Source organism: Balaenoptera physalus (assembly GCF_965194825.1).
Source record: "Balaenoptera physalus genome assembly, chromosome: 13".
Lineage (NCBI taxonomy): Eukaryota > Metazoa > Chordata > Mammalia > Artiodactyla > Balaenopteridae > Balaenoptera > Balaenoptera physalus.
In genome coordinates, this window is record NC_138892.1 from 55,384,895 (window position 1) to 55,401,721 (window position 16,827).

Genomic DNA, 16,827 nt, shown 5'->3' on the forward strand with positions numbered 1-16,827 from the left:
AATGTTTAGCTGTGGATAGAATTCACAAGAAATATTTTTATAGAGATTTATCAAAATATTAATTTCTTTCTTGGAGGATTCACCTAATTACAATAGGATATAAATATTTATGTGGGTCTATATAATTGATGTTATCATAAATAATAGTGTGTTAAGTGCACATATTTTCATGGTGCATTCCTGTGATGATAGTTACTGCCCACAGTAAAAAAAGATTGTGTTAATTTGAATGCCTTCCTGATTTTAGCCTACTTGTGGGAAATATTACATTGATTCTAAAATATTGACTCTGGTCATGGACTCACTTTCTTATATGTTTATGTAAATCAACGCATGCATGTATCCACGTAGTTTCTTTCCAATATGTTAATGTTCATGAAGCCTATATGTTTGCATGAAATATCCTTTAAAAATGTGCCTAACGTTAACAATACTGTATTATACACTTAACATGAGATCTACCGTCTTAAAATTTTAAGTATTCTTACCACAGTAAAATAAAAATTTAAAAAATATTTTTAGTCATAAAATCTAGAAAGATTTATTCCCTTTGGACAAAAAAAAAAAAAAAAAAAAGCATCCTTCAAAACCCAATCAGCCCAGTGGTGGGAAAAATATGTGGCTTTTGTTCCTCTTTAAATGTGCACCCAAAGAATTAACAAGCCCAAATAGAAAATATTAAATTGATTTTTCTATCTCCTGTAGCTTCAATAGTGGAACAGAAATGGTGGTGCCATATGCAACCATGTCTTGAGGGAGAGGAATGTAAAGTTCTTCCAGATCGGAAAGGATGGAGCTGTTCCTCTGGGAATAAAGTGAAAACAACTAGGGTAAGTGGACAGCCAGCCTGTGAAAGCAAAAAGTCTCTCAATTAATAGAGCACGGAGCATGTGCGGTGACATCTTTAAGTGGTGGTTGTAGAATGAGAGGTAATAGTTTTCCATAGTACGTTTTTTTTCCCATTTTCTCCGTGCTTCATTTTTTCATAGCACATTTTTATTTTACCCAGAATAACATCTTCTGTAGATTGCCATCAACTGTCATATTCCCTAATAATTAAATACTCTTTGTTCCTTCATGAGATACTGACAAAAACGTGAACACCCCCGCCCCAAGGATGCGTGTTAAATGCTGGGAAGGTGACCCCAATCCTTCATTCTTCTGATGGATAGTAATCTGAATAAATTCTGAAAAAAAAAGAATTTGTATATGACTCAACAAACATTTCCCAGTTAATATTCTTTCATTTTTATGAGAGTAATTATTTTGACCTCCCGATTTCTGGATCAATAAATAGTTTTCTAATGGTTAAGTTTGTAATCATTGTAATGAGTTATCGAGAGGAGTTTTCACATCTCGGGGTCAATATAAAAGGAATGCTCTTCAGGCAGTGAGGTATCTCAGCTTGCAATGACTGATTTCTGGGGGATAGAAGTGAAAAATAGCTTTATTCTTTCATTTTCTAATTACGTCCATGGATATTCTGGACTGGCAGAATTTAAATTCTTTGTGGAATCAGCAAATGAAAGTTTTTTCTTATTTTGCTTTTTGCCCTAAGGGGAAAGCTGACTACTGTTTAGAACTGGATAACTGGGGGCTAGAACAGAATAATGTTTTATAAAAAGGGGTTGCTTTATATAATAAAACGTAACATAAAACTAGAGACTGTAATTTACGGTATTGATTAACAATAGCAGTTTTTTTTTTTTTAAACCTTGTGTGGACATATTCAAGAGGATTATTTTAAAATCCCATCAGATATATAATGTTGAGTAATATCTTTAGTGCATTGACTATTCAGACATACAGAAAAGTAACCAAGTTTCTAATAAATAATAACTTTATATTTTGTCAGGTGATTCATGACTCTAAACTCGTCAGTTAAAGGCTGACACTCTTTTCCAGAATCTGTGGAGTGCATGATCAGTTAATTAGAATAACTGTATTATTCAGTTAGCACATGATATAATACATATTGATTTGTTAAAACCATTCTGGCAATGTAAAATTTCCTTATAAGCTATTTATAGCATGAAAAATGTTTTCCTAACACTATTAATCCTTAGTTTAAAATAGCACTCATGCAAATGCCTGGAGATTTAAGATTCTGAAACAATTTTTAAAAAAAAAAATAGTGAGTTCTCTACATCTAAATTCTATGTTTTTATTACATCAGTGGGTATGAGAAAGCTAACACTTATTAGATACTTAAAACATATGCCATATACTGAACAATGTGCTTCATGTGAATTAGCTCATTTAATCCTCTTAATAGCCCAGTGAAAGAGGTAATATTTTTATCTCCTTTTACAGCTGAGCAAACCAAAGCTTTAAAATGTTAAGTGACTTCCCAAGGTCATATAGCTAATTAATGGGAAGTTAGGGATCAAACCATATATTTTCATTCCAGAACCTAATCTCTTAACCTGTAGTTTATACTAGATCATTTAATTTATTCTTAAGTAATAGTGATGAAAGTTTCCTATAATTCTGTTCATATAAAGTAGACCTTTAAAAATATTTTTAGCTTTTTGGATCATTGAAATGAAAAGGTCGGGAGCATGTGATCTAAATTCTCATAATAAATTGTTTTAGAAGTGTTGCTTCACTCCCTGTTGGGCCATATTCTCAATAGTTCAAATGTAAAATTGAGTCTCTGCTTCACGAATTCTTCATAATGTAATTAAACAAGATGGATGAAAGACTGAGAACTTGTGAGTAGGGAAGACCACATCTAGATCCTCTAGTTTGTTTTATTTATAAATTCATATAACTTATATATAGTGGATTGCCCTTTCTATTTTTCCTTCATCTCCTTTGCCCTGGAGAACAGCTGTTAATGGAAGACCTCATTGAAGATACTGTAGAGAGGATTCATGCAATAGTGGGTTTTTGTATTAAATTATCTTAAAAATTCCTTCCAACCCTGAGAGTCTATGATTCTCATTTAAAAAGGAAAAATCATTATATATAAGAGAAGATAAGAGGGCTTGAGAGAAGGAGCTTCTTGAGTACCATCAAAGTAAATTATTGTTACTTTTTCCTTCACAAGTAAAAAGATTGCTGGTGAAAATGAAGCTACTTGGACATTTTCAACTAAAGGAACGTCATGGCACTTCAAATGGCTGGGCAAAATGATGTTCAATTACAAATTAGTTTGGCTCCCAAAACAATTAGGTGAATTTCCCTGAGGCCCCAAAGAAGCAAAGTTGTCAAGGTCATCATGTTATTAGTGTTCTGCCATCTCCTTTGAAATAGTCCGAAAAGTATTGGAGATGAGACAAATTCTTGAAATAGTTCTGGCACAACATTACTTTGCCCACAGTGGAAGTGTTGGATAGAGGTAGGTTCTGCCCTACATAAACAGCAGCAATATTATTGAAAAGAAATCTGATCACTATTTTAATCACTGGTGTTATTATCTACTTGCCGGTCTTAAATAAGGTAGCCATGGCTGTGGTGAGCCAAGAAGCCACTGAAGCCCTGATTTGGCAGGTCCTAGCCACAAATGGGAAAGTCTAGAAGTTAAGCAGGAATAGGCTATAAAAGTACCTGAAGAGCTGCTCTCAGCAAAAAGTCGTTTGGGTTCCTTACGCAAGATATGTTGGTCTTATGGGATTATCACTGCAAGCAAAATGGCTCGAGCAATGATTAAAATTTGCAGTAATGTACATCTTCCTTCATAACTGCCCGTATCCAATCTGGAGTGCTCTGGTAAACTTAATGTTAGAAAAAAAGCAGTCAGCCAGAAACATCAATGAGGCTTGCTTGGCCTCAGCAGAGATGCATGGTACTTTCCAGAACTGACTACAGATCAGGGGCTGGGTGAATTTCTCATTTAAGACTAATTTGGAACTTACATTGTACTTCCCATAAATGCTAATTATATCCTCCTTCTGTCTTTGTACTAAATTCAGGAGGCTTATTGTCATGACCCATTTTCTATTTGTCCTAACAAGGGGAAAAGGCAAAGAATAGACAGCCTTTGTTAGAAGAGCAATATTTGCATACATGCTCTTCAAGACCCCAAACATTTAGTCTGCAGAGAAAGGAGGGTGCTACATTGTTTCCCAAACCCTACTTCTCACCTTAAAGCTGGAAACTAATGACTGCGTATGACATCTGTAACCATCTACTGTATTACTTTAAAGAACTCCTAAGTTAAAAAGAAAAAAAGGAAAAGCCATGAAAGCCTTTTGATTTCAAACTCACTTTCAAAGATAAATAATAAAGAACTTTTCAAAGAGTCATTAATAAAAGAATAGTCTTCCCAGTGTGAAAAAGCACATAATTATATGCTGATTATATAATAGAAAAGTAGCAGGGGGGAAAGGTGCTGTAGAGCTTGTAAGAATTGAGAAAAAAAACTGATAACACTGTTAGAATCCTCAGAAAAAACAGACTGATTCATTTCTTTTAATGTTTTGATACTCTTTCTCTGTGGAATATCTCCTAAAAGAATTCACATTCTGATTTTAGGATTTACAGTCCTTGGCCATTGGTATGGACTCCCGTTCTTACCTAAGGAAAAATGAACTAAACCTGATATAAGATTTTTATATTTTCATTAGAAATATTATCTTTATGAATCATGAATCCTCATATGCTTAAGAAGACATTTTCTGAGTAATTTTTAACTAATTGGAATTCTTTCATCTTTACTCATTTACCTAAAGTACCTTAAGCAGATAAGAACTCTGTACTTTTTTAATGTCCCTTCAAACATAAATGGATTTTAAGGGCATAAAATATGATTATATTTTGTTGTATAATGCAATGAAAATCAACAAATGTTAAAAAATTTCCTGTGCATAAATATTCTACAATAAGAATGCTCATATTATAATCAAAACAACAAAATCAAATGTGAAAGCATTTACTTAGCTCTTAAAGTGTGCTGGGCACTCTGCTAAGTGCATCGCAGGTATTATCTTATTTAATTTCCCCAACCACAGTAGTTACTAACTAGAGCACAAAGATATACATAGCATGATGCCTGCCCACCAGGAGTATGCCCTTGAGTGGGGGAATGAATAGTAGACGACTGCATTATTCTTTTGTTATCCATATGCAGCCCACTAACAATAAACATTGGAATCACTGGTAAATATACGTCGAGTAACATTGTTATAATAATGGGGATAGCATAAGCCTCTAGTTCAGCTTCCTCATCTGCAAAAAAAGTGAGGATGTTGAGCTAGATTCAATTTCAAGTTCCTCTAAACAACATTTATTCTTTGATTCCTTGTGCCAAGGACATTTCTAATTTCCTTTCCAGCTAAATTTATATGACACTAATAACTGGCTAATCTCAGAAGAGAGGTGAGTGTTAGGTTTTTCATCCTCTCCCTCTAAGGGAGAAAAGAAATAGCATCTTACGGTGCTTTGTTGATTGAAGCCTCAAGTCATCCCCTTCCAGATGCTGCCTGATTTTACACCAAGACTCGGTGACTCTGAGTTGGTGGGTCTGAATGGTGTCCAGGGGTGCTACTCCAGGTCCAAGGCAAAGGAAGAACACAACAAGAGGAGAAAAGTTCATTTTCTCACCTTAAGGTGGTGCAATTTGTGAATTATTCAATCACAAGCTCTCTTCTTGTCTTGTAAATTTAACATAGACTTAGGGTAGTGTGGTCCTTTTTTGATCAGCCCTTTCTAACAGACACATTCCCCATTCTTTTGTCTTCATCTCACCTCTGACCAGGCCCTAAATTGCACCCTGGTCCACAGGACAGAGCATGACAACTTTTAGGGTTGTGGTTTTCAAATTATCTTGATGGTACCTAAGTAAGAAATACATCTTACATTGTGATCCAACATGTACACAACACGCCCACACACATACACTCATACACCCCACGCTAAAATTAAAGTTCTGATTTTTTGGTTTTATTTCCTTCCTTCCTTTCTTCCTGCTTCCTTCCTTCATTCCTCCCTCTCTTCCTCCCTTCCTCAACCCCATAAATTGATTTTATAACCCACTAATATGTTACAACATGCAGTTTGAAAACCACGGCTTTAGAAGCGATATTTGCCTGCTTCTCATGTTGGCTCCATGGAAGTGGTAGCCACTGCTAACTTGCAAAGATGCAAACTACTGAATAGACAGTTTTCAAATCAATTCATCTTTTACATTTTAAATATTTTTAGTCAATATTTTGGGGTAAAAATTTCATAAGATCTTGTAAAATATAGATTTCATGGGGAAAATGTGTATACTGGATACATTCTTCCATTCAGCGAGTGTTTATTGTCTTTTACTGTTGGGTGCTATTCTGGGTTCTGGAGCACAGCACAGGGGAAAAAAAGACAGGATCCCTGCCCTTATAAGGCCTAGATTCCAATAGGGTGTATTGGTTTGCTATTGCTGCCTTAGCAAATTTAGTGACGTGATACAACATCCATTAATTATTTGTAGGTCAGACTTCCAGGCACAGCATAGCTCAGCTATTTGTCTGCGCTGAGTTTCACAAGGCTGAAATCAATGGGTGTGCTTCATCTTTTCACAACAGGGCTGTGTTTCTTTTCTGGAGGCTTTAAGGGAGAATCTGCTTCCCAGCCCATTCAGGTTATTGACAGAATTCGGTTCCTTCTAAATGTAGGAATGAGGTTTCTACCCCTCCAGTAGCTGTCATCTGAGAGCCTCTCTCACCTCCATCAGAATATCTGCTTTCTCCATCATATTGCCTCCTTCATCTTCAAACCAGTCAGGGCACACTGAGTCTTTCTTACACTTCGAATCTCTCCGACGTCCCCCTTCCGCCATTTCTCCTCCGCTTTACTCTTCTGCTTTTAAAAGCTCAAAGGATTACATTTGTCCCGCCCAGATAGTCCAGGATGATTACCCTATTTTAAGATTAGCTGATTAGCAACTTTAATGACATTGTCCCTTCACAGCTGTGCTAAGATTAGTGTTTATTTGACTACCTAGGGGACGGGAATCTTGAGGGTATATCTTTAGAATTCTACCTATCAGACAGGGGGAGACAAAAATTAAAATATATGAGTAAAGTAAAGTATATGTTAGATGGTGGTAGGTGCCATGGGAAAAAGTAAAGCAGGGAGGGGAAATGGAGAGTGCTGAGCCAAGGGAGTTTGCATACTGAAGTCTCCAAGGAGACTAGTGTGGCTGGGGGGAGTGAGCAAGGTAAGTGGTCATATTTCGGATTAGAAAGGTATTATGAGTCACGTCACTATAGACCTAAATTTTTGTCCTGAGCAAATAGAATGAGGAAGTTGACATTAGGTGAGGTGGAGAAAACTGTGGGGAGAACAGGTTTTATGTTATACATTAATATCCATTAAATCTAGGTTCTTTAACTTAATAGAAATTTAAATATGGTATAACATCTTGAATTTGATATTTATTAAGATAGGTGAAAATTTTTTACTATAGTAAGAAAAATGTAGACATTGAAATTCATATCAGAAAAGATTTAAAATCTCAAATGATATGGACATTTGAAAAAAGCACTTAAGGAACTATATAATTACTATAATGACATTAAGTTTTAAAAAGAGATGTGGACAGAAACAAATTTTTTTTCTCAATTAGATTTGGGTCCAAGGGTAGAAGGGACACCAAGCTAGGTGTCCAGGAAGTAGCACTACTAAAAGTGACATTTTAAACCTAGTATTTTAAACTTAAAAGTTGCTTACTTAATTAATAATAATTTAATAGATCCAGGAGTGTCTCCCTTGCTATTTCTTTAGAGAGTTATTGGAAATTATTGCAAAGACTTTTAAAAATGTATCATAAGGAAATATATTCCAAAACTTGGCCTATATTTTTACAATTAAAATGAGAAATGGGCAACATATGAGTGCTTTGATGTTCCTGTAAGATTTAAATGCTTCTACAGTACTTGAACCAGGTATTTATTTGTAGGTGTTACTCTGAATATTACGCTCATAATCTTATAATTAATTGTGAATGTTTGTACATTGAAATGGAATCTAGTTTGGGCGTCATAAAATCTCATTAGCACTGTGAAGTACATCTTTAGGCTTCTGCCTAAACAATATCCTGTCTGTAATCTGAGGGCTAAAATTCTGTCAGGGATTTATGTTTAATATCGAGGAGGTTGCTATTTGTTCAGAGGTAAATATTCCTGCGAGAGGCAACACTCATCTGTTTTTGGTTATCTGGAGAGCCCTAATCAAAGAAAAATAGTACCTCATAAGCCCTGGGAGAATAGAACAGGAAGTTCAAGTATCCCTAGCTAGCGGGGATTCTATGCCTTTTTCTTTTTCTGGGGTGGGTAAAAGCCATTCTATTAAAAAATATTATCTTCCCTGAATACATTCTCCTGTGGCTCTTTCCCTTCTCCTCACACATTTTCTATGGATTTGAAATCCCTTAAGCAATGATTTCAGATCCAGTTTTATGCTCTTTGGAGAATGGGGTAAATTTTCCCTCAAGCTCAGAATTCCAAATGCTTTGTGCTGAGACAGCTATGGTCTAATTCCCAACTCTCTCTAAGATGAGAATGAATCCCAGCTCCCTGCTGGGCAGTCTACCTCTGAATAATGGCCAGCTGGTTGTGAAGTGTGCTTAATACAAGGGCAGAGTTGAGCTTGACTCTATAATGGTTAGACTTCACTGTGGTACCCAATAAAGTTCTGGACACCAACTTTCAGTGGGTGCGAAAAAAAAGAAGCTTACATAAAAGGCTTTGTAGATATTTACCTCAGAGAATGGAAGCACTAAGAGTAACATGTTTTAAATTATTTGAAGATACATCATGTGAAAGAGAAACATTAGACTTGTTCTGTGTGACTACAAAGAATACAGTTAAAGACAAGGAATAACTCTCTTGGTGTCAGCTCAAGATGATGTTGAATGGGATAACTTGGGAAATAGTAAGGTCCTCATTTCTGGAAATCATCAATTTGTGACTTAAAAGATGAGCAGAAAATCAGAGTTGACTAGTTCAGTTTACCACAACAAACACAAAACAGCTTATGCAAAGGCATTGAGGTATAAAATATCATGTCTTACTCCTGGAATTGAAATCAGTTTATGGGGTGACTTCATGTGTGTGAGGGGAGTGGGGTGATGGGGAACCCCTGGGTGGGGAATCATGATGGCCTTTTAACTGCCATGCTGAAAGATTTGGATGTTATTCTCTAAGCAATGGTGAACCACTGAAGAACCTTAAATAGGAGAGGAGGAGGGTCTGATTTACACTTTACAAAGTCTATTTGGCTGCTATGTGTCAATTGTAGGGAATTGAGGAAAGTATGAGATAACAGGCTTGAACTAAGACAGGAAAGTGATACAGTGAGGGTGTCGAGGGGTGGGAAGGAGAATCAATAGGGCTTGGTAACTAATTGAATATGAGAGGTTAGTGAAAGAAAATTCTAGAAATACTCGTATTTCTGGCTTCATCAATTTGGTGATATTAATTGATAAAAACACAGTGAGGTGGAGATATCAAGTGAATAGTTTGATATATAGCCCTAGAAATCAAGACAGAAGTCTGAGAATAGTCATCCCCCAGATGGTGTTGGAATAATTAATTTAAAAGGCTCTCCCAGAAGGAATGTGTTGAAAGGGAAGAGCATCAAAGACATTTTAGCAGGTAATGTAGAAGAAGGTACTTGCTAAGCAACATGAAGTGTGGACAGAGAGATAGGAAAACCAAGAGACCAGAGTCTGGGAGAACACAGAATTCCAGAGAGCCAGGACTGTCAGTTGATACAACAAGGATATAGAACCTACAGACAGATTATGTGGCCTTTAAGTTTCTTTCTGGATGTGATATTTGCAAGAAATACTGGAAATTCATGATCTGTTAGATGAATATTATTTACTGTCATAATCTTAATACTTGCCTCCTAGTTGGATGGTGTCACTCGTAACACATTGTAAACTGCAGAATATGCATCTATTTAAAATAGAATGGAGTGTCAGAAACATTTTAAAAATAAGAATATGAATTCCTTTAAAATAAGAATATGAATCCCTTTAGCAGAGTTAACAAACTCCATTCAAGGGACGCCTATCCATTCATTTGTTCATTCACTCTGTAAAGATCAATTGTAGGTCTGCTATGTGGCACTGTGCCTGACATTGTGGTAGGCTTTGGAATTCAAATTTAAAAAAAAAAAATCATGACTCTTTGCTGTGCAAGGATTCACAGTCAATTGGAGAGAAAGTCAATAAATCACTGTCATGTGCAGAAGTGGTAGGACAGAGGTTTGTACAGGTGCCACTGGAGTCTATTGGCAGTTTAATATTGCATGGTCTATAACCCTCCTAAAACAAATGGATGACAGATTTTGAGGCCATTCAAAGGCAATTTATTCAATAATTTGTCTCCTTAGTATATAGTGACTAAGTACAATGAAAATATTATGTTCTGCGATGTCAAGATTCAATTAAATTGTTCTCCACCTTTGCGTCTGGCATTGTACTACCGTAAGAAAATGAAAATCCGTTAAGATGCTTTCTCAACTAGACTACTTTCCTCTTGATGAGCTATTCATAGAGACAACACTGAATGAGTACTTTTTGGATTAGACTTTTAAATCACTTTAAATTTTTCTATTAGTTATAAAATATGAGAGAGGGGAAGGAGAAGGGTTTTGTGTATGGGACCATAGTAATAACTCTAATTAAACTGAAAATAATTTAAAATTGCCACCCACAAATAAGAATATTGGAAGCTTATAACATGGCACATATTTATTAATGCTTTAAGCTTATAGAACACTTTAAAAATCTTTAAGTAAGATATATATTACTTACAGCAAAATCAGCCATTCAGTTGAAATGTCATCTAATAATAAAACTCAAATTGCCACATTAAAGCAAAGAAGCCAAAATCTTTATAGTTTATACTAAGCCAGGGTATTCCATTTATATAATGTTTAGTATTGAACTTGTTACAGACAAGAGCTATTTAGCTGTTGAATGTACCTTTAGCTGCTGTGGTTCAGTATTATTGTGTTTAGCTCCTATTACATTGTAATGTTGGACTTCCCTCATGGCGCAGTGGTTAAGAATCCACCTGCCAATGCAGGGGACAGGGGTTCGAGCCCTGGTCTGGGAAGATCCCACATGCCGCAGAGCAACTAAGCCCGTGCGCCACAACTACTGAGCCTGTGCTCTAGAGACCGCGAGCCACAAATACTGAAGCCCGCGCGCTCTAGGGCCCATGCTCTGCAACAAAGAGAAACCACTGCAATGAGAAGCCCGTGCACGGCAACAAAGATTAGCCCCAGCTCGCCACAACTAGAGAAAGCCCACACGCAGCAACGAAGACCCAACGCAGCCAAAAATAAATAAATTAATTAATTTTTTTAAAAAATTGCAATGTTGGCTTCCCATGATTTATGGTGGGATTAGCCCAAAGTCAATAAAGGGCTGTTCTGCTGAGGTTCTGCTTACTGTTGGCTATTTTACCTTTAATTTTTATTGCTTATTCTCTTCTGGTGGCAAATATATTTTACCTTTACCTTGCATCTCTTATTCTCTTTCTAGTCCTGTTATAGGAAAACTAGGAGTGAGAGAGAGAGAGAGACAGACTAGGTAATACCGGGCAGTGTAAATTCATTTTCAAAGGATGTTTGCAAATAATCGAATGCAATCGCTGTGTTGCAACTTTAAAATACCCTATTCTTGAAAGGACTGTTTGAGTAATTGTGGGGAGAGTTGATTTGTTCAGCCTGTTTCTAGGATTCATAACTGAGACGCTTCTATTCTATCTTGAAATAAAATTGAATATTCTCAACAGACACTTTGGCTGACATATAAATTTAAATCAGGTATCATGATTAGAAATTTCAACCTCCAACTTCAGTTACAACATGTGATCGATTTGTGAGATTACGGAAGGCAAATGTCTGCCAGATAGCCAACCATTGTTTGAGATTAAATTTCAGAAATGAAATCAACTTGTTGAGAGCACCCCTGCATGTATAATACAGATGTGAACTCTCTGCCTCCATGTTATGACTTTGAAGATTTCTTATATGAGAGGTAAGGGAATTCCCTTATGAATAAAGCTTATGATAAAAGCTGTTAACCGTGACTTTTACACAAATTCACATTTCACCTATGTAATGGTCTAAGGAGACCCTATTCAGTGAAACTATATCTCATCACTATATATATGATACCAAAGGTATCATAAGATGAAAGAGAAGTGTTCATTTCAGTGGATTAAAAAAATCTAGGGTAGAATTTCAGTTGACCCTTGAACAGGGGTTTGAACTGCACATGTCCACTTATATGTAGATTGTTTTCAATAATACTACATGATCCGTGGTGGGTTGAATCTGTGGATGTGGAACTGTGTCTGTGCAGATTTTTCGACTGCACAGGGGTGGGCACCACAACCCCCTCATTGTTCGAGGGTCAACTGTATTTTCAGTAGTACTGTAATCTCTCACTATGGGTAGAAGTAATTTTGGTAGCAGTAACGGTAACCTCTCACTAAGGATTTAGCCTTCTGGAAGTTACTGAAGTTACAGAAAGATGGAGACGTTGTCAGGATGGATCAGGTATTTTTTAACTCTCCATTTCACCCAGCATGGCCCCTTGTAGTTCCTGTGCAGTCAGTGTTAAGTCTACCCAGCTTGTCAAGGTTTCACAAGGCCTTATAAACTTAACAACCTTCTCCCATGTCTTCCATACTTGATTCTCTTGGCCTTCCTCCCACATGTGTACACCAACTCCATCTCATGATGCATGCTTACATAGTGTGTTCAGCTCCTCCAGAGTCCTCCTCGGTCGAATTTGCTAAGAGGAGGATGGGCTATTAGTGACACCATCCTGTGCTTGTGCATAATTAAGTGGGATGTCATTCCCGTTGAGTCTCGCTGATAATTTATGGACTGTTTCCTTTTTCTTCACCCTTCTATGAGTTCACATATCTTTTGCTTTGGAATAGGCATACCTGATTCTCCAGGGTGTTTCCCTTTTTTTCTCTTTTTATCTAGCACACAGTGAGAACTCTATAAACCAACCATGAAGGTAGACTAACCCCTGTTCAAAAGGCAGATGTCAGCTACCTCTTTATAGGCTTTACAAGAGGAATGGTCACATTGAGAGAGCATCTCTTTCAAGTTCTACTAGAAAGAAGTTCAAGAAGTGTTGTAACTCTTGCTTAGTCATCAGATGATCTTGTTTATAACAAGGTAGTAAAGTAGAGGAATTGTGTGTTCAGAAAGTCAGTAAGTCAAGGGCAAGGTATTAGTTGGTGTGATGATTAGTCTTATGTGTACACTTATCTGGGCCACAGTGCCCGGATATTTGGTCAAACATTTTTGGGGATGTTTCTAGGAGGGTGTTTTTAGATGAGATTTACATTTGAATTGATGGACTTGAGTAAAGCAGATTATCCTCCATAATGTGGGTGGGCCTCATCCAGCTGGTTGAAGTCCTGAATTGAAAAAAAGCCTGACCTCTATCCTATCAGTTCTGTATTTCTAGAGAACCTTGACTAATTCACTTGAGTATTTTAATATTTGTAACAGTATTCAAAAATGGATGAAAGATACAAAATAGCAGTAATAATAATATGGGTAATAACAATACCTTTCTCTTGCTGAGTGACAACTTTTGCCAGGTACTGTGCTATATTATTTAAATAAAATATGTCTCATAATTACCATAAATGACATTGTCAGTCTTATTCTTTAGTACAGATGAGGAAAAAAAGGCTCAAATAGATTAAGTAACTTTCCTAAAACTACATAATTATTAAGTGACAAAGGTCAAACACAGTTCTGTCTGATTCGAAAGTTTATACTGTTTCTAATTAAATATATTGTTTCCTAAGTGTAAAAACTCTAGATGCCATATAATCATCATGATGTGAATATATCTTCTACAATATTTTCTCAGAAAGTTTTGACTAATATTGGCATGACTATCATGCGTTTCTTCAAATATTATGACTACATAGTTGATACTCTTAGAAGAAATGCTGTGAATATTCATATTCAAAACAGTGTGTGTGTGTGTGTGTTTGTATGTGAGTATAATTTTCCATACACAATTACAAGGGTCAAAGAACTAGATCGACCAATACAAATCAAGGCATTTCTACAGTTAGAAGCCAGATAAAAGGCTGGTAGTACTTTTCACAAAGTATTCTGTGAGGAATTGGCAGCTTTCATGGGGGAAACAAACCATCCCTCAAGATCCATCCATTATACCCATCCACAGGGGAGAACTTTTTGAACTAAGATGAAAACAAGGGAAAAAGTCTTATGTATTTGATGAAGCAAGGAGCTCTTGAACCAGCTATAGGCATGCAGAATTATAACGATTCCACCAATATTAAAGTGAGAATCTCTGGAGACTAGAGTTTCATTATAAATAACTTAAGTAACACTCCCTAGGACTTTCAATTGCCAACAGTTTCCATTGTTTTTGCTTAGTAGAAGGTTGTACAAAGTTTATCTATAGTTGTAATTTAGTGGCTTGTAGGCATTCATTTTAGGCACCCATATAATATCCCCTTTTGATTAAGTTTTTAAGTTAAACATTTTGACTTGGAATTCTGGAATTTTCCAATGCTGTTTGTAGACTCTGTTTCCTAAGATTTTAGGTATTGTACTTCATTTTGATGCTGTTATGATATAGCTTCAATAGGTATTTTTTCCAGTTATTAAAATATTATTGAATATCTCCCATACGTCAGGCTCTATGCAAACTCTGGCGATACATAAATGAGAAAGACATAGTCTTTGCCCAGGAGAAATTTCCTAGGCAAAGAAAAATAGGATGGACTCTGTATTAATAGAGGACTATTATATAATAGGATGGACTCTGTATTAATCAGACTAGGCTAAACAGGAAAAAAATAAAAACAAGCCTAACATCTCAGTAGTTTAAAACCACAAAGGTTTATCTCTTACTCAGGCTATATCTCCATCATAGGTGACCTGTGGTGCCAATTTTCAGTCCTCTTCATTCCAGAACCAAGGATGAAGTGCTGACATAACCTGGTGTATTGTTGGTCGTCATGCTAGAGGGAAAGATAATTCTGGAGGGTTTTGCACTATCAATTAAATGATCAGCCCTGAGGCAACAAATATGATGACACTCCTTGGTCAAAACTAATACACTCAACTGCAGGGGATTCAAGAAGTGGAATCTCTGTTTAGGGTTACAGTTTTAGACGGTGACATATGAAGAGCTTGAACTCACCTCCTCCCATGAACACACTGAGTCTATAGTTACATATGAAGCAGTTTCTTCTGAACCAACTCTAAAGGCTGGCTGAGCAACTCCTACATATTGGGCAAGTTAGAAAAAAATTTAAAAACATATCAAAGTGAGTAGGAGAGTCTGGGACACAGTCTCACCATAAACCCTACCTCCAGCACAGCAACTCACAATGGGAAGGAACTCAAACTGGAGCTTCTCTCTGAAGCTCCATAAGACCCACAAGGCTGTAGAGAACTAAGGAATGGCTCTTAAAAGACTTACACACTTGGACTTACCTGCTCTAAGGTCCAGTGCAGAGGCTGAAGATTGCACCCAGACTTTAAGTGAAAGAGGCTCATTTGCTCATATTAAAATGTCAGCCTGAGGGGCAAGCATCTAATTTAACACACATTTAGGTGCCTGCTGGAATATTCATCAGGGATGGAGAATGATAACCTCATCTTCATCCTCTCCTTCTGCCTTGCTTCAGCTGTCAGGTGCCATGTTTGTTTCTTTTTTTCCCTTATGGCTGCCGTCTTTACACTCCTTCTCTGCCATGCTCCAGAGTGCCAGTATCCCCTAGAAGAGAGATTTTATATGCATCTGATGTCCTGGTTTTGTCTGGTGCCCTGGTTTTTGCTGCTGCCACCCAGGGGACATGCCTTGATCACCTGGCACCGGAGGCTAGGGGACTTACATTTCCTGGTCCCATAAGATTGTAACAATCAGAGCAACAGTTCTTGACAAGCTTTTACCCTCAGGGCACTGCACAGGTAGCAGACTAAAACACAGCCCCAGTCTCTCAATTTTTGTGACAGCCACCCAGGGGACACTTCCAGGTCACCTGGCTCTGGTGGCCAACAGAGCTTACACTTGTGGTCCACAGAACTGTACATATTTGCATACTTTAAAAACTGCTGCCTGAGAGTCTGGCTTACATTCAGCCTGAATCTCGGTACTTCCTAAGAACCCCCCTTTGGGACACTGGCCGGTAGTGGTACACCATTAAGTCCTGGGAGCTAATACAAATAAAATAGACTGCTTGGACAATCACAAAGGTTTGAGAGACAACCAAGAGCTAGGACAAGGTTGAGAGATAAGGCTTATCTCTTCAATGAGGCCACTCCTTCAAGACTGGGAGAGTTGGTTGTTTCATCTGATGTGTAGAAACCAACATAGAGTCAAAAAAATGAGGAATCAGAGGAATATGTTCCAAATGAAAGAACAAGATAAAACTTCAGAAAAAAATACCTTAGTGAAATGAAGATAAGTAACTTATCTGGTAAAGAATTCAAAGTAATAGTATTAAAGATGGTCACTGAACTTGGGAGAGGAATAAATGAACATGGGGAGAATCTCAACAAAGAGATAGAAAATATAAAAAGTACCAAATAGAAGTCACAGGACTAGGCCTATAACAACTGATCTGAAAGATACACGACAGGGGTTCAACAGCAGACTAGAGGAAGCAAAAAAGGACCAGTGAACTTGAGAACAGAGCAGTGGGGCACACCCAATCAGAGCAGCAAAAAGGAAAAAAAAGGATGAAAAAAATGTCAAGATAGCTTAAGGAACTTATTGGACAATATCAAGCAGACTAACACTGGCATTATGGGATCCCAGAAGGAGAAAAAAGAGAAAAGGGGGAAGAAAGCTTATTTGAA

General features: G+C 36.9%; 1 protein-coding gene across 4 annotated transcripts in view; it reads left to right on the forward strand.

The window, feature by feature from the left end:
- Positions 1–16,827, forward strand: part of TAFA2 (TAFA chemokine like family member 2) — a 588,983-nt gene that overhangs the window by 542,510 nt on the left and 29,646 nt on the right. For 3 of the 4 annotated variants that reach the window (XM_082422922.1, XM_082422924.1, XM_082422923.1), the window contains one exon: positions 706–11,302. In XM_082422922.1, the coding sequence (XP_082279048.1) occupies positions 706–875 (170 nt within the window). In that variant the 3' untranslated portion in view covers positions 876–11,302. Of the gene's footprint in view, positions 1–705; positions 11,303–16,827 lie in introns of those variants that run through there. The other variant, XM_082422925.1, reaches the window with a different exon arrangement.